This window comes from Sander vitreus, chromosome 19, assembly GCF_031162955.1.
Source record: "Sander vitreus isolate 19-12246 chromosome 19, sanVit1, whole genome shotgun sequence".
Taxonomy (NCBI): Eukaryota; Metazoa; Chordata; class Actinopteri; order Perciformes; family Percidae; genus Sander; species Sander vitreus.
Window position 1 is genome coordinate 12,564,561 of NC_135873.1, and position 21,938 is coordinate 12,586,498.

At 40.5% G+C, this 21,938-nt stretch overlaps 3 protein-coding genes across 3 annotated transcripts; 2 read left to right on the forward strand and 1 right to left on the reverse strand.

Annotated features, from left to right (window-relative positions):
* Window positions 1-796: 796 nt before the first annotated feature.
* Window positions 797-3,407, reverse strand: LOC144534021 (glyoxal reductase). The gene is made up of 6 exons (XM_078275640.1): window positions 3,327-3,407; window positions 2,579-2,894; window positions 2,029-2,174; window positions 1,649-1,788; window positions 1,402-1,560; window positions 797-1,275 (listed from the first exon to the last, which is right to left on the reverse strand). The coding sequence occupies exons 2-6, from the start codon at window positions 2,830-2,832 to the stop codon at window positions 1,096-1,098; spliced, it is 879 nt and encodes a 292-aa protein (XP_078131766.1). The 5' UTR covers window positions 2,833-2,894; window positions 3,327-3,407; the 3' UTR covers window positions 797-1,095.
* Window positions 3,351-13,259, forward strand: majin (membrane anchored junction protein). The gene is made up of 10 exons (XM_078276633.1): window positions 3,351-3,415; window positions 3,951-4,058; window positions 5,870-5,915; window positions 6,108-6,183; window positions 6,891-7,001; window positions 7,683-7,717; window positions 8,022-8,161; window positions 9,651-9,717; window positions 11,694-11,872; window positions 12,950-13,259. The coding sequence occupies exons 1-10, from the start codon at window positions 3,351-3,353 to the stop codon at window positions 12,987-12,989; spliced, it is 867 nt and encodes a 288-aa protein (XP_078132759.1). The 3' UTR covers window positions 12,990-13,259.
* Window positions 12,995-21,428, forward strand: gpha2 (glycoprotein hormone subunit alpha 2). Its single transcript, XM_078276635.1, has 5 exons — window positions 12,995-13,046; window positions 17,687-17,772; window positions 19,950-20,082; window positions 20,350-20,534; window positions 20,629-21,428. The coding sequence occupies exons 1-5, from the start codon at window positions 12,995-12,997 to the stop codon at window positions 20,731-20,733; spliced, it is 561 nt and encodes a 186-aa protein (XP_078132761.1). The 3' UTR covers window positions 20,734-21,428.
* Window positions 21,429-21,938: the final 510 nt, after the last annotated feature.

The following is a 21,938-nucleotide window of genomic DNA, read 5'->3' on the forward strand; positions in this document are numbered from 1 at the left end:
TGAGAAAAATATTATAATCGCTAACGCTGGAAAAGCCATTTCAGAAAAAGAAAGTCATGTTATGGTTTTGACTTGAAACATTTGTGGCAGTGAACACACCCCAGAGGAAAAAACGTGTCTGGGCAACTGGCATTTTACAACCATCCGTGATATTACTTGAATCTGGAGCTGTGTGTGGAGAAAATGTAATTCTAATGTCCTTTTTCTGTTGGATTCCTTTTGATTTTTTTTTTAAATGACTTTTGTAAATTTTTCTCTACAGCTGTGAAACTTCTGGTATATGCTGTGCTGAATAAATACTTTTAAGAGTGGTTTTGAAGAGAGTCTCTTGTGTAATTCTTCAAGTTTGTGTGTGTTGTGGCTTCACAAACACTTTGCTGCATACGAGTGGTTATTTGAGTAAAAGTTGATCTGTCAGCTTGAATCAGTCGGCCCATTCTCCTCTGACCTCTAGCATCAACAAGATATTTTCGCCCACAGGACTGACGCATACTGGATGTTTTTCCTTTTTCAGACCATTCTTTGTAAACCCTAGAAATGGTTGTGCATGAAAATCCCAGTAACTGAGCAGATTGTGAAATACTCAGACCAGCCTGTCTCGCACCAACAACCATGTCACACTCAAAGTTGCTTAGATCACCTTTCTTCCTTCTTTTTTTCTTCCAACTTTCTTTCCCATTCCGACATTCAGTTTGGAGTTCAGGAGATTGTCTTGACAAGGACCACACCCCTAAATGCATTGAAGCAGCTGCCATGTGATTGGTTGATTAGATGATTTCATTAACGTGAACAGGTCTTCCTAATAATCCTTTAGGTGAGTGTATATAGACCAGCACAACATGTACCTAGAGGTACAGCATGAAAAGGCTGCATTTCATGGCATATCTGTCACAATAAACAGGAAAACGTATGGGCAAATGTTACTTGAACTCTCAGATACCTCAGTACATACATTTACCTAAATCAATACATTCGCCCAGTGAATTTGTAAGGGAACTTTCTAGTGGTGGTTTCCCACCACTGCCAGTCAGAGCAAAAGAACAGCAGCGTTAAAGAGGCATCATGGAAGACAATGGGTGTTCCACTAGTGGTCTATTAAGCCACTTCTGATGGATCCCAACAATACTTGTGCCCACAGTCCAAAGCTGACAGTCTGTCCATGTCTGTGTCACTCAGTGTGAAGTCAAAAAGTCTAGAATTGTCCTTTATTCTGTCTGGATTCGAAGATTTGGGGAGCACTGGGACACCCTGCTGTACAGCCCAGCGCAACAGGACCTGGAGGGGAACAAAAGACCTGAATGTTTTCCAAGTGTTTGTGCTTAAAACATTATTATTGAACACGGGGAAGGTAGTAGTCACAGACTGGCCAAAAAGACCTTGATGCTTTGTATGGGTGTTTACCTGTGCAGGTGTGCGTTCACAGTTCTTTGCCACCTCCATCACCACAGGATCAGTGACCAGCTCTCCTTTCCCTAAGGAGGAGTACGCTTGGAAACACACTCCATACTCCTCACACACACTCCTGAGCTCCGTCTGGCACAGCCTTGGGTGAAACTCTACCTGAATAAACAAACAAAAACACTGTGTGCATTTGTGTTCCATCATGTATATTATGTTATCCATCCTCCTTCACTCTCCTGCTTTCTACCTGTAGCACCGCAGGAGGGACTTTGCAGCTCTGTATCAGTTCTCTCATGTGTGATGGTGTGTAGTTGGACACTCCTATGGCCTTCAGCTTCCCCTGGGCATGCAGCTCCTCCAGTGTGACCCAACTCTGAGCTCGGTTGCCTGGAATCAAATATTAATTAGGACCTCATCTTGAGTCATCAGTGGTACTCAAGTACAACTACATTGTGGAGGAGGAAGGTGAGAAGACAGCTTGAAAACATTTGATACACCTGGCCAGAGCAGAGAGTTACTTCAAATGCTTTACATTTATTTCTTACATAAATGTGCATACAGGCCATACATACACAGTTATAATATGGTACATGAAGGAAAACATTGACTTAAATCTGAATTCTTTACCTGGGTTGCGTTGGTCAGCCACTACCAGACCCTGTGTGCCAGGCCAGTGGATCAGGTACAGGTCAATGTAACCCAAGTCCAGCTGAGACAGGCTGCGGAGGGCTCCTTCCATGGCTCTCTCACCCTGATCCTTGGGGCCCAGCTTACTGCATGGATAAGGGAGGAAGGGATGATCAGAATTGTACTGTGGGCATTTGAGATTCAAACTTATTAGAAACGTATGCGATGTAGGACAGCAAAGTCAGTAGGCGTGCTTTTTTATTTTTTACTCAGCTACAACAAATCAACTAAATAAAAACATTGGAAATCCATTTGAAGGATATTTAGTTTCATATTCCAGCTGTATTTAATATGCAGGTTCATAAAATTCCTGCAACAAAAGATTCTGCCTTATATACTATAATACATCAAAGGTCACTTATTTACTCAAATGCTGTGCTCTTTTGGAAGGCATACAAGCCTTACATTTATTTAACTGACACTTTTATCCAAAGTGACTTACAATAAGTGCATTCAACTATGTGGATTGGATACAACCCATATCCATCACCTGGTTATGAATACATCCTCTCTGGTTAAGCCATGTTTGGGCAGGAGCTGCTTCAGGGCTCGGCCCAGGTCAGCTTCATTCCGGTAGACGGCTGCACTGTCAAAGGCCCGATAACCAGCAACCAGCGCTGCGTCCACAGCCCGGTAGACATCTTCAGAAGCCACCAACTTGTAGGTCCCCAAACCCAGGAGGGGCATCTGAACCCCCGTATTTAGGAGGACAGCAGAGGTAGTGGAAGAGGAGGAGGAAGACATCTGATCTAAGAGGCACTTGTATTTTCTTTGTACCCTGTTTGGACTTGTTGGTCTACCCAACAGTATTAAAGAGGGACAGAGAGTTGAGTGAGAAATAAATAAGAGATTTTTTTTGAGTAGTAAATGTTGTATGTATCGGGACTGGTACTAGGTGGAGAACCAGACAGGTTACACTGATTTCTATAGGTTTTCTTTCCATGGGCCTTTCCCACCAGTTTTATTACAGAGGAAGGCTGGTGTAACGTAGCAAATGAGTATCAATGATGCTAAAATGATGCAGTGTTAGACCGTTGAAAAAACAGTCGCTGTAAGTACAGTATGATGCAGCGTTAAGACGCTGGGATGTCACAATGCAACTAACGATACTATATATTTCCATCTCACATTTTAGGCGTTTTCAGCTGAATTTAAGGGAGAGAAGTATAAATAGGCAACGAACTGTCGCGTAACGTTAAAAAAAAGCCAGGAGTTTAAAAGGGCAAACGTAACATTACCTCTAACTTCTTTTGAAGAGAGACATGTTGTTTAAAACTACCCCGTCCTTCCTGCTCGTTCCTGCAACACCTGGTCAGCTGACAGTCATGTGACAGGTTTTTAACATCACCATAGTGACGACACCTGCTCTGACACCGCTGATTGGACGAATATCTGGCTAATCAAAGAAGACCAAGCGACCGGAAGGCGGGAATTCGCTCTGTCCGGCGAATTTCGAGGCGATTCAGCCATAGGATTCAGCATTTGATTGACGGTCACGGTTTTAACTGTTGACATCCTGCTGGAGAGTGAAGTTAGCTTGCTGGACGACCTCCCAATTTCATGCTCGCAATTTCCTCTAGGCATTACGGTAATTTCAAGAGCGCGCCAGTGAGAGAACATTTCTATGGAGAAAACCAAGAATTTCTGACAGTTTTCACATTGTAACACAGTAAAAAGGCAGTTATATTATTGCGTACTATATCTGGAATTTGGTAGCTTGCTAGCTAGCTAAATCAATTCCGGATTTTCAGTGATGTTGACATGTATTCTGTATTTTGGTTGCCCTCTGAATATAGCTACAGTCCATCAATTAATAAATTATTCTGTTTATTTTTGTGCTTTTGTTGCCCAAACCATATAAGGTCAGCCATGCCACTGCAGGCCTTCTCATTCCCTTGCCCTGAAACTCGATTCTTCAAAGCAGGTAGTTTCATCTACAAGTTCAAGATCAGAGGAGGCAGCAGCTTCAGGCAAGACAGACATTGTTCTTTACATCTTCACAGCCTTGTCTTTATTTTTCCTCATATGTTCTCTCTTTTGGTGAAAGTAGTAAGTTAAGTATAATATGAAAGCAAGACAGTTGACAAATCAAAGACAGCACAGCCTAGCTGTTTAACTCGAGGCTTAGCCTAAAGGGATGCCAAGACAAAGAGCAGACAGTGACAGCATCCCAAAACCAAGCTTGGGATAGGGTTTAGTGGAAGTAATATTTTGTAGATTAGCTCTAATTGCACACCTTGGTAATCTTTCTCCAAATCGGAATGAGCATACTTCAATGCATCAGTGGAAATTACTTCATAACCTGCAGTGAAATAATTCAATTTTACCTGTGGCTAAGCCCGAGACCATTCAGAATGCAAATCCAACAAGCTCCAAACATAGCTTGAGGAAAAGGAAAAATATTTTCAGACCAAACTTGAAACAGAGACTAGCTTTCTATTACAGCAACTACAGATTTGAGTCATTCTTTTTCTTGAAAGTAGAGCAAAACAGCACAAGCTCAAAGCTCAAAATCCATAACCAAAACATATACCAGCAAGAGAAAGATCAATGTTGCATCCTCTCTTGGCTCCTTCCACGCTTCCCTTCCCTTTTCCTCCCCAAGATTAAATTCTGCTAAGCATTGCAAAGTGTTCTTTATCTTCAATCTCAAAAGCAGTTGAGGAGATGGCTGAGCTTTTATGGAGGAAATATTTATTCATAATTCAAATTTAAAGTCCAAAGAGAAAACAAAGCAAGATCAAATTAAAAATATTATTATTTTTTTCAATTTTCCATTTGGCTTTTCCATTTGGATTTAATATTTGGCTTTTCAATTTCAATTTAACATTGGCTTTTCCATTTAGATTTAATATTTGGCTTTTGAATTTCCATTTAACATTGGCTTTTCATTTGGACTTGACACATGTCAATGTAAATGAGGAGGCGTGGCCCAAAGGCTGGTGGGAGGGTCTGAAACGAAAGGGGTGCAGAGGGTCGCAGTTCGGACGAAGACTACCCGGTAGAGATTGTGTGTGTGTGTGTGTGTGTGTGTGTGTGTGTCCTCGAAATCTGACAAGACACAAACACACGTAGCAGAGCTACCCCCACACCCATGTTTGTACTGTTGCTTAATTAGCTAAATTAAATGGATAGTTAAATGGAAATTCAAAAGCCAAATATTAAATCCAAATGAAAATCCAATGTTAAATTGAAATTGAAAAGCCAAATATTAAATCCAAATGGAAAAGCCAAATGGAAAATTTAAAAAAATAATAATATTTTTAATTTGATCTCGCTTCGTTTTCTGTTTGGACTTTCAATTTCTCTTTGGACTTTAAATTTGAATTATGAATAAATATTTCCTCCATAAGCTTTGAGCAAGAGAGGAAAACGATATTTTTTCTCCATTTTAAGTTCATTCTCTAAAAACAATACTGCCTACTATAATGGCTACTGTTATACGTTCTGGTGTGTGTCACCTAAGTTTGTCTCAACATTTTTGTTTTATCTGTCTGCCTTTATTCAGGGATAACTTTGTAGAATAAGACTCTTAACTGATCCTGGAATGCCTAAAGCCAAAGAAGACTCTTTTCATTTAAACCATACCTTATATTTTTTGCACTCAAGGCTCAGCAGCATTCCAGCGATATATCTTCTTACCATTTGACATTTGTACTCAGTACAGTCAAAGCCTTTTAATGCATGTACTTTACCAACACTTGAACTGCTAATACTGTATAACAACATATTGTAATAATAATTAATTGATATATTCCTTTTAATTTACATATTTCATCAGAGGAGAGAAAAATATGGGAGGAAACTGTCTCAATCAGGAACTGGAGGTAATTATGGATACTGCTCGCCTAATTAGTCAGCATTCACTTCCCAACATTTGCTGTGTTGACTCACTGTCATTTGCACTATTCTTTATCAAATTCATTGTCTACTTTCACAGTAAACTGATTCATTCTGACCTCTAATCATTCTATTGCTTGTTCTCTCTTTAAATCTCTTATTTTCTCTTGTGTTTTCAGGAAATTATCAGAACTGTTCTTGGCAACCTGGACAGTCTCCAACCCTTCTCTAGCTCCCACTTCATTGTCTTCCCTTGTATCGTTTACATCAGTTTATTTATCCATCAGTGTATTTATTTGTCTGTTAGCTTTCTACCTATCCCCATCCCCATATCAATGCTGTATATATCTCCAGCACACTTCCAGCCTTCGATACTGTGATGCTGGATGGATAACTGAACAGGCCTACCGGGCACAGGCCCAGGGGGTCAGGGAGGGGTCCTCCTGACTCTCAAAGAGACGCTAAATGACTGAAAATATACACAAAACAACTAAAAAACATACACATAAGGACTATAAAGAGACCCAAAATGACTACAAAGATTCGCAAAACGACTAAAAATAAATGTGAAACAATCCCAGAGATACAAAGTGACTACAAAGAGACACAAAACAACCACAAAGAGATGCAAAATGACCAAAAATAGATGCAAAACACTACAAAGGGACGCAAATTGACTAACTCTTTGAGTTGGGTGTCTTCTTCCTGTGTAGACAGGGTGGGTGGTCACTTACATGTCGGTGAGATTTTGGTTGCAGTAACAGGGAATAAGACAAAGTGGGGACCCACAGACATGACGGTCACAACTAATATTCAGTGTTGAGATCACTATAGTGCATGCTAATGCATTAGTGGATGGTGCTGTAGCAGTTTTGTACATTATCTTTAAATCACTATACTGCAAACAATTACGATGCCAATTCACTAGAAGTTCACTGTATTTTATTAACTGTAACTATCAGATAGGAAGAGGCGAGATGGAGCGTCTAAGGTCATGTGCAAACATGGTGAGAGGAATCTGAGAGCCTACCCGTTTAGTCTTATCCTCTACCTGGAGAAAAACATGCAGAATGGTGAGGATAAACACACATGAGCAAAAAACACTCACAGCTTATTAAGTTGTATTCACAAAATACATCCTGTACTTGCAAGGCATTACATGTAACCAGCACAAAGAAATGCATGTACTCACCAGGAAAGAGATAAAGTTCAACAGTAATCTGTATACTGTAGTAGTTACGGTAACCGATTTGTTCTATGAAAGCAGAGTCATGCATAAGGGCTGTATAGGCTTTATTGGCATGTTTACCGGTGTCACGGTATGCCGTGGATTGAAAATTGACAGTTATCATACCATGTACATTTGCTTATCTACAGTATTATTTTTAAAAGGGAGACTTTTTACACATACTTCCATTAAGAAAATAGTTTCAAGTTTCAATTATACTAAAGCCTTTGTTCACCCCAAACATTTTTTTTATTTTTTTTTAAGGTTCATTGTAACTGATAAAAATAATAACAATTGTGTAATACGTGAGACCATGATTTTTTTCGGAGAACTCATACCTTTCCAATATGGGTTCCCAGTGGGTTTTTCTGTGTAAAAGAGTGGCCAAGCATAAATAGTCTCGTTAGCAAGCACTGGCTGTGTGATGAAGAACAGAGATTGTGAATCTCAGTACAGTATTGTACACAAACAGAAACACAAAATACTATTCAGGCATGTTGATGTCTCTCATGTATTTATCTTGCAGAGGAAGTAAAGCAAGCAGAGGAGAAGTTGAGCTCAGTGAGTTGTTTGGTTACTGTTCTGTCTGTACTGTTCCACAAAACATAGTAAGAATACTGCTTAGAGTGTTACTATCAAACTATAAAAATATGGAATATGCCTAGTGTCACTGAAAGGACAGAGAGATACAGTATAGTGGAACCAATATTTTGACATCCGTTGTGTGTACTATATATCCAGAGTTGTATGTTACAATATAACACTGCAACACAAAAACACCTTTGTTGGATTGTTTTATATTGAATGAGATAGTGTCCACCCTGTGTCATGTATCATGTACAGTACACTACTGCATGTTTTCTAGGAGAAATACGTGGCACAGCAGTTCCCCCCTGTTTCTGAGCCCCAGTCAAAGCGCCATAAAAGCGATTCACCACTAGAGGAGGCCATACTAAAGGACTTAATCAAGGACATGGAGGCTGAAGGCAAGGTTTCTGTGGTTGGGTGAGTGCTCTCTTTACTACTGTAGAGCTTATCTGCAACCTTAAGCTTAATTTACATTTACCAAAATGGTCACATAGGCCCCATGTGAAGGAACTTTGTGATTATGATATTAAAAGTGTGTGTGTGTGTGTGTGTGTGTGTGTGTGTGTGTGTGTGTGTGTGTGTGTGTGTGTGTGTGTGTGTGTGTGCGTGCGTGCGTGTGTGTGCAGCGCTGCCTGAAAGGAGACATTGGGGGCTTAAAACACAGATAAACGTTTGGTGATATGACAATGCATACCATTAGACAATATACATTTGTGACAGTAGAAATACAGCAGGCCTTATTGACTATATCATGGATTACAGTGTGCTGTGATGTATATTTATAAATGTAGGCCAGGGCTAATTCATTTGCCATTGCTTATTGTCTTTATTCCTCTTCAGCGTGAACAGTATGTATTGTTTTGAGGGTGGTGATGTGGATAAAGTGCCAGTGAAGATGTAAAATCACTTAGACATCTATTCTGACAACTGCCCTGTTTCACACTCACACACACACACACGCTCCAGTGATTCTTGCCGTTATTAACAGACAAGAGGCGAACGGGCGCCACCTCAATCACACTGACAGTCAGATCAGTGGGGCGAAAATTGTGATTTTAAAGATGACACACACACACACACACACACACACACACACACACACACACACCCCACCTAGTTTGTATTTAACTTACATAAACAGAATTGTCTCCTAGTTTTAAACTTGAGGAACACACACTGTGTAAACATCCTGCAAGCTGCAGGGCCTCAAGCATCATTATCAGTTCACAGGAAATCAAGTTTCATTAAGCAATTCTTATTGAATTATATTCACCACATTGACCATTACACTTACATGTCCTTACACAAGGTGCTACACCAGTATAGCACACGTTTCAGAGACTTCCTACATAGAGTACTGCCTCATCAATGATGGCATTCATCTGTGAGTGTGTGTGTGTCTACATGATGTCCTGGGGAGACAGATGGTTTGTTTCTGTGTTAAACCTGCTAGAAAAATGGGAACAGAAAAGAATGAGATTGTCAGTGAGTCAATGAACAATCACACTCAGGGACATCTAACTCTAGCATTGTCTGGCAATGCGAGACTAACCAACATGTAACTCACGGCCTTCAGAGGCATGATACCCACCGATTTAAATAAAAAACACTGACATTAACAGACAAGCATTGATATTCATTGTATCAACAGACCCTATTCTGTATATATTATATTGTATTTTCTCTATGTATTATTATAAATTAAATGCCAGATGAATTTAGACACAAACCTGAAATTGAAGAACAATTAGGACTGTATGTTATTCTTTACATTAAAGTAAAAAGGGAAGTTCCTCATGGATTTGACTTAATAAAGTGTCTAGTTTGATGTAGCAATCATCAGTAAAACAGTAATTGTTCTGTTATTAATGTAAGAAAAATAAAAGTGGTCGTGTCCAACTTTCAGCAGGCTCTCTCTGTATTGTCCACATGCAGAGAGGGAGGTGAAAGAAGATCCAGGACATGCTGACAAGGTGATCAGTTCAGTCTTTTACTCATCACATGTAACTGCCTCACTGATTTGTCACTTTCCTAAATGTCAAATAAAGAAGTCAGTCATTTCAGCCCACAGTTGTTTGGAATTGATTCCAAAAATTTGTCTTCCAATTTCAGTCTCATACTACCCTTTCGTTTCCTCTCTTCCACATAGATAAACACACACTTGTAGCATCATTGTCTGTACTGTAGCCCGAGGCTAACATTAGCGCAGACAGGTAGGATAACAAGTGTGATTAAGGTTAATAATGGCATTACATCAGGCACAGAGTGTACTTGTTTCTGGTGATGTGCTTCAGATTGATTAGCAACAAAGTCCCAAAATTACCTTCCGCCCAGCTCCCTTCTCCTCCACAGCCTTTCATCTCATATGATCCGGGGATTTTTTTCTTTTTACACCTGTCCACTCTTTTCCCCTCACATTTGTTTCAAGTGGGGGAAAAAAATGATTTAAACCAATTATGTCAGCCCATTGAGTTATTTATTTTCGGAGAAGCAAGTGTTCTGAGACAGTATGCGTATCAAGCTTTCCATTCTAGCAATGCAGTTTACTGTTAATGATAACCGTGGCAGATTTATGACTCAAATTCGTGCTAACCTACAGACAGAAGTATACTAACTTTCATTAGCATATGTTATTAGCTAGCTAACTAACTTTACATCAACTCCATGAGTTGGTTGAAAACTCTGTCTCCGGCAGAGTTTTTAATGTTTTTGGCTAACTCATTTAAAAATGAGAAACTTGCAAAGAATTCTTAGATATTCATTGGAGGGCTAAATATAGCATAGCATAGGCCTAAATAATAATCATGCTAACTCAACAGTAAAATGTACTGGTCCCAGGTGAAAAGTCAGCATCCACTCCAGTGTATGATCCACGATGAACACATGGGGGAAAAGGAGCAGCATTTCTCTTGTATTGTATTGTAGAGCTAGTTTCACATTTCAGTACTGTATTAAAAAAGTATTTTAAAAAAAAAAAAAAAGTGTGGCTACACTGGTTGTCACACAACTAAACTTTGCTCTTTCTAATGTACACTGTAACCTCACATAATAAAGGCGTTAGCTAATCATATGCAAATTATTTGCCTTGGAAGTAAAGGCCGTTTTATGGTTCTGCGGAGGCTCCACGCAGAGCTTTCGCCGTAGCCTACGTAAGTGGCCTGGTGTTTATACTTGTGCGCTGTTGTGTGCGTCGAGCCGGCATATGTGTGTGTGTGTGTGTGTGTGTGTGTGTGTGGGGAGTGTGTTAGAGCGAGGGAGAAGTGAGAGATTTACGGCGATTAGCTTCGGAGTGAGTAGCGACTCTAGAGTCATAGTGAGAGAAACAAAGTGTCTCCCCTGTGTTTTCTGACCACGGTGGGAAATCTGTAGAAGGAAAAGTTAACCCTCTCCTTGATTTCATGTTGTTTATGGAGAAGGCGGGTGAAATGCAACGCTACCAAGCCATGGCCGAGCGACGTGCGTCGCTGCGACGTGTAGTTAAATTTTTCGAGAGGTGCACGTCAGGCTACAGCGTAGGGTCCGGCGTAGACGCAGAGGGGTCTGGGGGGGTACGCTGTTGATTCGACGCAGAAGCATAAAACAGCCTTAAGGCTAAGTTACTACTATAGTTAGTGAGCTAATTAGCTGGGCATGCTAACGTTAGCTAGTTACACTACAGCAGATAAACATTGTTTTCCTTAAAGTTGTGCTCCTGTAAAAGACACGACTCCAAACTCTTTTTATATGGATTACCACTTTTACCACTACAGGCCCACACACACATCTTCAACATATGGAGAAATCCAACGCTGCAGTAGGTACAGTTACAAAGCTATGATTGGACAATCACTATTCGATGTGAGGAGTTAGCAAATGGTCAATTCAATTAAATCTGCATTACTGTAAAAATGATTTTATATTCTGTTCTGTTTTTCCCATTATTTTAATTTCTTCTAATCCTCACCCACAGAAAGGTTCCAAGGGGTTTGACGAACCCCAGCAGAAAACAAGTGTCAACACAGTCAGAGAAAGTTGGACTGCAAGTGAAGTGCATCCTGGGACAATACAGAACATGGGAGAGGAGGAGCGTGATGAGAAGGAAGAAAATGCAGACTCTGGGGCACTAGGGATTTTGACTCGATTGGCCAGGTTGGTATGACAGCACCTTCAATCTGAGCAGCCACATCAACAGTAAACAGTATTTCATTAGCATGCTACAAGCTAAAACTGAAAAATGAACCCCACAGCAGATCATTGAATCGTCACACAGTAAGGGTAAAGGCCCTGACACACTAACCCGATAATCAGTTTTCGGACAGTCTAGCGAGGTCAGCGACTCGAGTCTGTTTGGTGTGTTCCGTGCCGTCGTCCGTCGGAGGGGCTGTTGGCCTTCATTTTGGCCGATTTGACATGCTTGGTCAGAAGGCGGGCCCTGCCGGCAGTCAGACCCAAATGACCAGTCTGATTGGTAGAGTGCTAACCCGGAAATGACGAGCGGGATTAGCGTGACTAATGCCTCTCAACATCGGACGAAAATCTTTTAAACTGACCTTTGTCGATCAACTGTATGGCCTATTTCTCGCTTAAAATGTTTTCAGAAACACGTTTCGGTGAACTATTTTAGCAAAATATGAGATTGTATTATGAACAAGCCGCCATGACTGGCTTTGAATTTCCGGAGAAACCAGACCCACGTGACCCGTTCGTCCAATCAGCTGCCGTCGGCAGTCGGCATCGTTTCGGTGTGTTCAGAGGCACTTTTTTTGGCCAACTCTGGGAGACAGTCAGTCTGACTGCCGAAGGTTGGCCGTCCGGTCGGTGTGTCACCGGCTTTAGATTCATACCTGTGGAGTTGATGGTGATGTCTTATTCTTAGATTGGATTGACTTTTACACCCACAGGAGAAACAAGAGCTAATTGGTGCTGTACATCTGAAAGAAAAAAGTTGACAAAGATGAAAATGGATTGGGGAAATCCAGCTATTATAAGCACAGAAATTACAATATTCCTGTGAAATGTCTGTTGAGACAAGCTGAGAACGCCAGATGTCCTTAGGCACACAAGAGACAAAGGATCTCCACATTGACAGAGCACGCCAAACAATCTAGCAAATGTAGTCTTTTCATGGTAATAATGATGTGCAGTAGCAGCCTTATGGGATGAGCCCACGGCTGTATTAATCACATGTGCAGTTTGTTAACTTTCTCTGTCCCTCTTTCTTTGCAGCCATATCTTCCCCTTCTCCTTGTTCTTCAGGGACCCCTGAGGGCCATGGTAGAGAGACAGGAGATGTTACTGGTTCCAGCAGTGGAAACTCACTGGGGTTTGTTTGGTTAAAGTTCTGCGCTGCGATCAAAAAAGTTTTCAGATTTGTTTGTCTTTTTCACGAATAGTATTTTCGTTAACCTGTTGGTTTTCGTTTTCCTTCATCCTCCATTGATCATCTTCAATATAAGTGTCATTGTTTTTTTTCCATTTTGCTGAGATTTCTCCTGTTCATGTATCATTCGAGGGTCTATTTTATAAATCAGTTTTGTTGTAGCTCTTTGTTGATACCATGAGCAAATAAATACAGTATGGTTACTTCTTTGTTTCCATTGGTTGTTTCTTTTTGTGATTTTATGTTGTTTTATATTGCTCTATTATGGATGGAGACTTTGCTATTAGCTTGCCTCGCATTATCTTTTTTTATAGCATCACCTGTAATAACTAGATCCTCTATTTTTTACTTTTATTGTATAGTTCTCTTTTTACCACGGAATCCGACTCTGCATCATCTCTGCGACTTCATCGATATTTCTTATGGATTTACTTTAACAAGATTTTTCCCTTCCTCCAAATCCAACAAAACAGCAGTGTGTCTTTCATTTCTCAGTTTCCTATCTTAAATTCTGCTACATTTAACTTTCCTTTCATGATCTGTGACCCCATCTGCATTTGATTTATTTTATTTTATTAAATTCAGTTTCCAGTTAGGAGAGCTCCTTTTGTCTACACACTGCTTTAATCCTGATTTTTCTGTTTGACTGTAATGCAGTTTTTATTTAATTTGTTATGTAACAACGTGAATATACGCAAACCAGTGCAATCCAAATGGTTACGTCTTTCCTGAGTGTGCAGACAAATTAATTCACAATAACACATTCCGAGGCTTTATTCTGCTAAATGTTGTAGACAATGCCGGCTCTTTCTCAATATTTCCACTGCCGTGTGTGTGTGTGTGTGTGTGTGTGTGTGTGTGTGTGTGTGTGTGTGTGTGTGTGTGTGTGTGTGTGTGTGTGTGTGTGTGTGTGTGTGTCATAAGTGCACACCTTGAGCTTCAGTGAGTATCACCTTGTGGAAACTCCACTTTCCTCCTGTCATTCTAAATTAGCTAAGTGTTCTCTGTGTGTGTGTGTGTGTGTGTGTGTGTGTGTGTGTGTGTGTGTGTGTGTGTGTGTGTGTTTTATGTCTTATAGGAAATATCAGATGACTTTAGACTGTACATGCGCGCGCACACAAACATTTGTATATTTAGATCTAATGTTTGTCACCAATTGCAAATATGCAAAAAAAAAAATCTGGTTGATTTACTTACTATGAAAGGAACGTGTGTGTGTGTGTGTGTGTGTGTGTGTGTGTGTGTGTGTGTGTGTGTGTGTGTGTGTGTGTGTGTGTGTGTGTGTGTGTGTGTGTGTGTGTGTGTGTGTGTGTGCCTGCATGCTGTGTTTATATATATATATAGGGGTAAACGGGTCAACTGGACAGAAACATCATCTTAGAAACAGGAAAACTTTGCCTAATCCTTTCCTTATATTGTCATAGAGCCCAGAATAACACACACATAATCTTACACTCACATCTACTTACACACTTTGACCACACACACAATATCCTGTCAGACATAATCATGCACACACATCATACACTGCTGTACAGACACACACAAACATCATACATTTCATTCACACACACGCATACACACTGAGATTAAAATAACAGGGCAGAAGTGGAAGCGGACACATTAATGATATTATAGTTATTCAAGACGCCACAGTTTCCACGGCAGCCGAGAGCGACGGGGCCACTGAGCGATACAAACATCAGTCACCCCGCTGAGTCACACTGGAGAAATGTGTGTGTGTGTGTGTGTGTGTGTGTGTGTGTGTGAGTGTGTACTTTAACTACAAGAGTCTCCAGTTTAACAAAGTTCATTTACATCTAATTCTCTCCTGATGAGGTGCTGTAGGCTGCTTCGCTTTATAGTGTGTGTGTGTGTGTGTGTGTGTGTGTGTGTGTGTGTGTGTGTGTGTGTCTCTCTCTCTCTCTCTCTCTCTCTCTGGTTGGCATGGAATCAGAAGAAACACACTGCAACTTACAGTCAACAGACTAATAGTTTTGTGTGTTTGTGTGTGTGTAGGTGGGGGGTTTAGGTGATGATGTCACACATTCCGTTTTCCATTGACATAACTAGATTGGGAATGTTTGGGATAGAGGGGCCATAAGATGATAATTGTGTTTTCCTTAGAAGGTGTGTGAGTGTGAGAATGAGAGTGTATGTGCAGCACTGGGAGCCATAGCATCTATCCTGAATCAGTAATTACACAATTGCATTACAACCTGTTTTGACGTAGAATAGTTTTGCTATAACGTCTGAGAGGTCAAAAAAATATTATTTTCTCTCCATCTATGGTTTTTATCGTGGGGCAGAACGAATGTGTAAAGGATAAGGTTGTCGTTCTGTATTTTCTTAGTGTCAACAAATCTTTTTAAAAAGTTAAAAACCAAAAATGAATTTGTACTATACACAACTGTCAGTGGCACATCTCTAGAAACAGATCCCAAATATATGTTTTTTAATTTTTTTTTTTAAGAAAAGGCGAATTTCCTGAAACATTAGGCCACTGACGTTTTTTGCAAATGTTACTCAAACACCAGTGAAAAGTGGATTTGTTGGGAACTATTTTCAGCAGTGGATTAATACCCATTAGGCTCTGGTGAGTATTTACAGCAGCAGGGTGTATGTGGAATTGACTCACACTGCACTTTGTGTTTATTGATATGTTTTTAATAGTTTTTGGACAACAATAGAGCTCTGTGGCACAGAGGAATAAAATATATATATATATCAACCTTTTGCTGCAAAAACAATCTTATTAAGTGAAAGAAATGAATTGTATGTTTTGTCGTTTTAATGGGATTTGTTGACAATAAATCTTTGTATGTAATTGTCTTTGGTTTGGTTTTCTTAAAAAGTTGATTTTTCCTTGATGCTAATGCGGGACATACCTTATTCTTGCTCATTTCTAGAAAATCATCTACAACAAGTTTATATCTTTTGGAAATATAAAATAAAATAAAATATTCTTATTGCACTTACAGATGTTTTCCCCCTAAGAAACTGAGGTTTTAGGACTTTTTTTGCAGTGGAGAAATGAACTTAAAGGCATCAATCAGGTCCTATTGTTTCCTGAATGAATTACTTATTACAGTCCGGGAATTGCTTGGAGGCTTCATCTTTTGTCATTTCAGTTGATCAAAGATCATAACGAGCATCTGCAGTTTGTATTTCTGAAGGAATAGCCTCCAGCTGTCCTGTTGTTGTAAAGCTGCTGCTGTAGCTGAAAACATACAATGAAACAATGATGATTTTTGCATCTGGGATCCAAACAAAGTATATATTAAGTTAAAAGAAAATGTGACGCCCCAGTTAACGTCTCGCTACTGTTTTGTGACCGTGATTTTATCATATTGTGAGGTCCTTGACTTCTTGAATAAATTCTCCTGGCAGTTTATCAAGCTCCGTCAAAGACAAAGATGTCTTTTTAAAGTCAGTTTGTTTATTTTTATGGCCTTATATCAGTGGGCTATAGTGTCTCAGTGGGCTTTATAGATGCACAACGGCAATGATTCCCAACCCAGCCCAAATTCTCTAGGGAGACATGGAAAAAACTCATTGAAAAACCAAAAACACTGAAGTAACCTCAGGAGATGCAGATTCTTGCTCTTCCAGTAAGTAATACATTTGTTCCTTCACCCTGAAACCCAGTTTCTTGTGGCCACCCACCACAAGAGAAAAAGGACATCCATTTTGGGTCTTTGGCAAAACCTTTAAAGTCATCTGTGGTCTGATCTGGCAGTGTGTGACCTTTGTGACATGTCACCGAAGTGTCCAGAAACTGCTGCAAATGTCCAACAAATAATCTAAGAGTCTATTAAAAGAATGTCTTTACCCGCTGTAGTTTGGACTGGGTGGTTGCTAAGATGGTTTCCTCTGTTCAAGACGAGAAGCAGAGCCAGGCGTTCCCCACAATATACCCATCATGTGCCACACACACACACACACACACACACACACACACACACACACAGTGGACCCAAAGCCACAATATCTTCTGACCCTACCCTGCCCTTCCTCCTGCAGCCACAAATGGAAAACCCAGGCAGACTTTGTGCGTGTGTGTGAGGTCTCCCATTCAGTTTATTTATTAGTTCACTGTATCAACTGGCAGCTGAGGCCTAGAATATTATTTTTTTGTGCGATTTTGCGTGTGTGCATACAAGTGCGCTTTTTGTGTGTGTAGCCTGTGCATGCATCTCTATGCATGCGTGTGTGGTAAAGCTGTGTGTGTTCTTACTATTGTGGTGGTGCGTTGATGGAAAACCTATCTAGTTTTCCTCTGTGTCACAGCAGCGGTCCCCCTAAAGGTTGAGAACAAGAAGGGGGAGGGTGGAGGGACAGAGAGACACTAACTAACACACTCCAGGAGAAAGACGTTAAAGAAAGACGCAATTTTTATATTTCTTTTAGATCATTTCACTCTTTGTGTGCAGGTAGAAGGAGTGGAGAAGAAAGAGGGACCTGTGGACAAGGGAGAAAAAAAAGATACACACAAACTCAGCTGTCTAATTGTGGGTGTGTCCAGAGCTATACGTGCCTTCGCTCTTACCTGTCTTACTTATATATCCCTGCATGTGGCTTAGAACAGGCACACACACTTACACACACCTGTCAGTGGACACACCTGCTCTGCACTCCAGAAGTTGCACTCTCTGCCCTGCGTCTTCAGGTAAGACTGAGCTCCTTTTTACACCTGGAATGAAATTTAGTGCATCAAGTTGGTGGAATAGACCTATAAAACCTGTGCTTGTTCTGTGACATGTAGGCTGTGGTCCTGAGATTGTTGCCTTCTTATAGATTTGATTTTTTTTTTTTTTTTTTAATGAAGAGAATTCTATGCTACAAATCAGATTAAGTTGTAAATATGGGGGAAATAACACCATAACCCTTCCATATATGTATTTACATTCTTATTCTGCAGACATTTTACTTGCATGTTTATGTTAATATAAATATTGCATGCACATGCAACCACACACACAAGTGCTCATATTAAGAACATTTAGCCTGCTTGTTCTTGAAAGATGCGAAGGTTTTTCTGTAAAAGGCAGGTTTTATTTTGAAACTCACCACTACTCAGGTGGCTTTTATTTTCATGACAATAAGCATTTTTGCAAAACCCAGCATTATTATTTAGATAATAGACTCGATAGACCATTCTTCATGGAATATACTGGAACATTACATGCTTTGAGTCTGTGGTAGTTTTAGAATGTATGTTTTCCTGTCATTGAGGCTGTAACCATTTTACCCTAGCACAGATAATGCACGATGAGTTGTGATGCTACTTTTAAAAAACTATTAAATGAAACCCTATTGACATTGTTCAGTATTGAGTAGAATTAGTAGTGGTTTCAGATTGCAAAACAATTGATTGTACTTGTCTGTAATGGCGCAGATGGTCAAAACTACATCAATATAAATGTTATAGTTTTTATATAGCGTAAAATAAAATTGTCTACTGCAACTTCTAGGTCAGCACCTGGTCTGAACTGAATTGTTCAAACAATGTAAGTTCAATTTAAGAGAATTGAAGATACTTCAGGTGAATTATTTCCACCTCCCACTTTCCAAATGTCTGTATATCATGTTCAACCTTCCTTCCTTTAAGCAGTATTCAGTTTGCAGTTTTTTATGTTTTATTGTGAGTAGATTTGGGCAGTCTGTCCACTTTGTGTCTTAATTCCTTCCACGCACACATTTTAAATGATCCTTAAAGGCAGCACTGATAACGTGGTTTTGACGAGGTTTTTGTTTGTACGGGATATTTTTACAAGATCTTTTCTAGGGTATATATTCTTTAGGCTGTATTGGTGGTCTTGAACACCAGCCCTCCCACTATCACTTCCCACAGCGGGGTGTAGCGTATTACAATCCACTTTCCTCAAAGACAAACCTTCAGGTGTGGAAACCCCACAGAAGAGGAAAAAGCTGGTCATTTCCCCTGCCCCGCCAGTTGACACAGGGTTAATGGCCTCACACACTCAGTCCTGACCCGTTAATATGTCGGTACCAGCAACGTTAATGGCGTCCCCAGGGCCATTCCACCATCACCATAGAGGCAATTACCAACGCTCCAATCAGGGGGAAGCGGCTTTGGAAAGAGCTGCCATTTTACAGGGCAAGGGTCAGCATCACCAAATTCCCAGGAAAACATGACTTTATTGTTTATACACGTGTTACGGTGTGTGTGTGTGTGTGTGTGTGTGTGTGTGTGTGTGTGTGTGTGTGTGTGTGTGTGTGTGTAGCACGTGAGCACGTGCATGCATGGACACTTGCTCAAGATCATGCATGCATGTTTGCACATACAATACATGGTTAAAATGGAAAACCCAGATGCACACAGGATCCTTCACATTTTCTCCATTTAAAAAAAAAAAGCCTTGTATTCATGTAGAGTTTCTGATTATGTTATCGCTGTCATGTGTACTGCTGCTACAGTACGTGTACGAGTCGGTGTGAGCAGTGTGCGTACGTGTGTCAGCAGGTAGCTGTTAAATGAGGCAGATTGAAAGGATAAAGTCGGTATTGTTTTTATTCACATTAGCTGTTGCTCAGCTGAGTGACACACAGGCAGACTTGCAGGATGGGAAAGCACCTTGATAGATGAAGGAGGGGGCTCTGGGCTTTGATTTTAGGGGAAAGTTCGGCAGGAGAGGATCACCTCAGGTTGAGTGAAAACTCCGTGTTTTGAGAAGGCTTCTTCAGTTTCCTCAGCTCAGAAAACCAACTAGATCACTTTTGACTTGTGACACTTTATTATATTCCCCAGACCAAAAGGAAACATTTGAGAAAAGCCCAAAAAGAAGTTCTTACCAATGCTGCTGTTCTGTTTAGATCCTCCAGGCTGCCATCCAGATGTCGCTGTGCATGACCTCACATTTCTGCCTGCTGGTCCTACCAGTGATGTCACTGCTGCTGCTCTTCTCTCCTATTGGATGGAGCTACGATGGCCTCACCCCAGGGTGTCACCTGCACCGTAAGTAACACACAAAACAGCATCCATACATGTGCATATTTTCAGGAAGTTACAGGGCTTATGGGAAATGTGGTCAAGAGAACAGCAGCATCCAAAGTCCTTCTAGTTGAGAAATAACCCTGATTATCAGTGCCAAGTTTCCGCAGTTTATATCAATGTATCATAATGGATTTAACAATGTTGCATCCCAAACACTCACACACATTCAGCACCTGATTGCCTTCGCCCTCGCTCATCGCTCCATCTTTTCTCTCCTCTCCTCTCCAGCCTTCAATGTTACCATCCGCAGTGACCGTCGCGGCACATGTAAAGGCACCCACCTGGTCTACGCCTGCGTGGGCTACTGCGAGTCCAGCGCCTTCCCATCCAGATACTCTGTGTTGGTGGCCTCCAACTTCACCCACAACATCACCTCCGCTTCACGATGCTGCACCATCAGCAAGGACGCTAAGGTGATGGGAAATGAAAAGAGGGGGGTCAACTTACAGCCTCTAGTTTTGATCATGTTTGCCAGTTGTTCACGTCTTCTGGCTTTTCCTACCTCAGGTCAAAGTTCGCCTGGACTGCCCTCGAGGTCGTCACCATGACGAAATAGAGATCCTGACGGCGAAGGCGTGCCGCTGCGACATGTGCCGCAAGTCCCGCTACTGACACACCAGGACAGTATGCTGCATATCAAATGTACACCAGAATAAATACCCAAGTTAGTCAGTTAAGCGGTGCAAACTCTGGTAAATGATTGAAATACAAGCGTTTCAGTAATGCACCAGTAACTATCCTTTTTCTATCTATGGCCACTTGTTTTGAATGTTGAAGAAAATCCACTTGAACTTATTTAGCTGAAAAAGAATCAACCAAGTTACTGCCAAGATTAAAATGGGAAATTCACACTTTTTAATGTCTTTAAAGATACGTGTGAGTGTCTGTGTCTGCGTGTTTTTTGTGCGTGCTTGTGTAATGTGTGATGTAAGGGAGGATTTTCTTGAAAACTTGACTGATGCACATTTGTGTTTAAAGGCTATATAAACCATTCTGTCACTCACACTTCAAACCTTGACTGGCACTTGACTTTGGAAGCGCTGAAATAAAAACGAATCAACCCACCGTTCATACTTAGTGACTCAGTAGCAAGTGTAAGTACACAGAGACAGTCAAGTCAACATAAAGGTCACACATACACGTAGTTTCATTCTTTGCAATAACCACTAAACACAGACAAGAGACCAAAGAATGTACACATTTATTTATATTTATGAATTTGAATTAAAAGACATTTTGTAAATATCTATTGATGAAACCAAAGCGTGTTGGAAATGTCAATGAAATAAAAAGAGAAAGTAAGAGAAATGCACTGTATAGTTTGTGATGAAATTGTATTCCAATAAATTTCTATTCTGCAACTGTTCTGTCTCTTTTTTCTCGTTACACGCACACGCACACACAATCTTGTTTTCATTACTTAAGGGATCATTGCATTTACTTACATTCATTCCTTGGTGACCTTCTCTAACCCGATAACCATGACAGCTACATGCCTAGCTCCAACCCTTACCCTAACCTTAACCTTAAACCAAGTCTTAAGCCTTAAATGTAATGATATACTTTGTGGGGACTTGCATTTTGTCCCCATGGGGAGCCGAGTCCCCACAACATGACTGTGAGCCCCTATTGACCTCACCACCATTGTCTCTCTGTACAGTGTGATTGTATCACGTCACCTTCAAGTAAACACATCAGGTGTTATTGTATAATTTTTTTTAAAAAATACACTAAAAAGCCTCTTAGATTAATACTGGACCGGTTAAAGGACCTTGTCATGTCAATTTCAGTTGAAATGATAATTTACTGGTAAATAT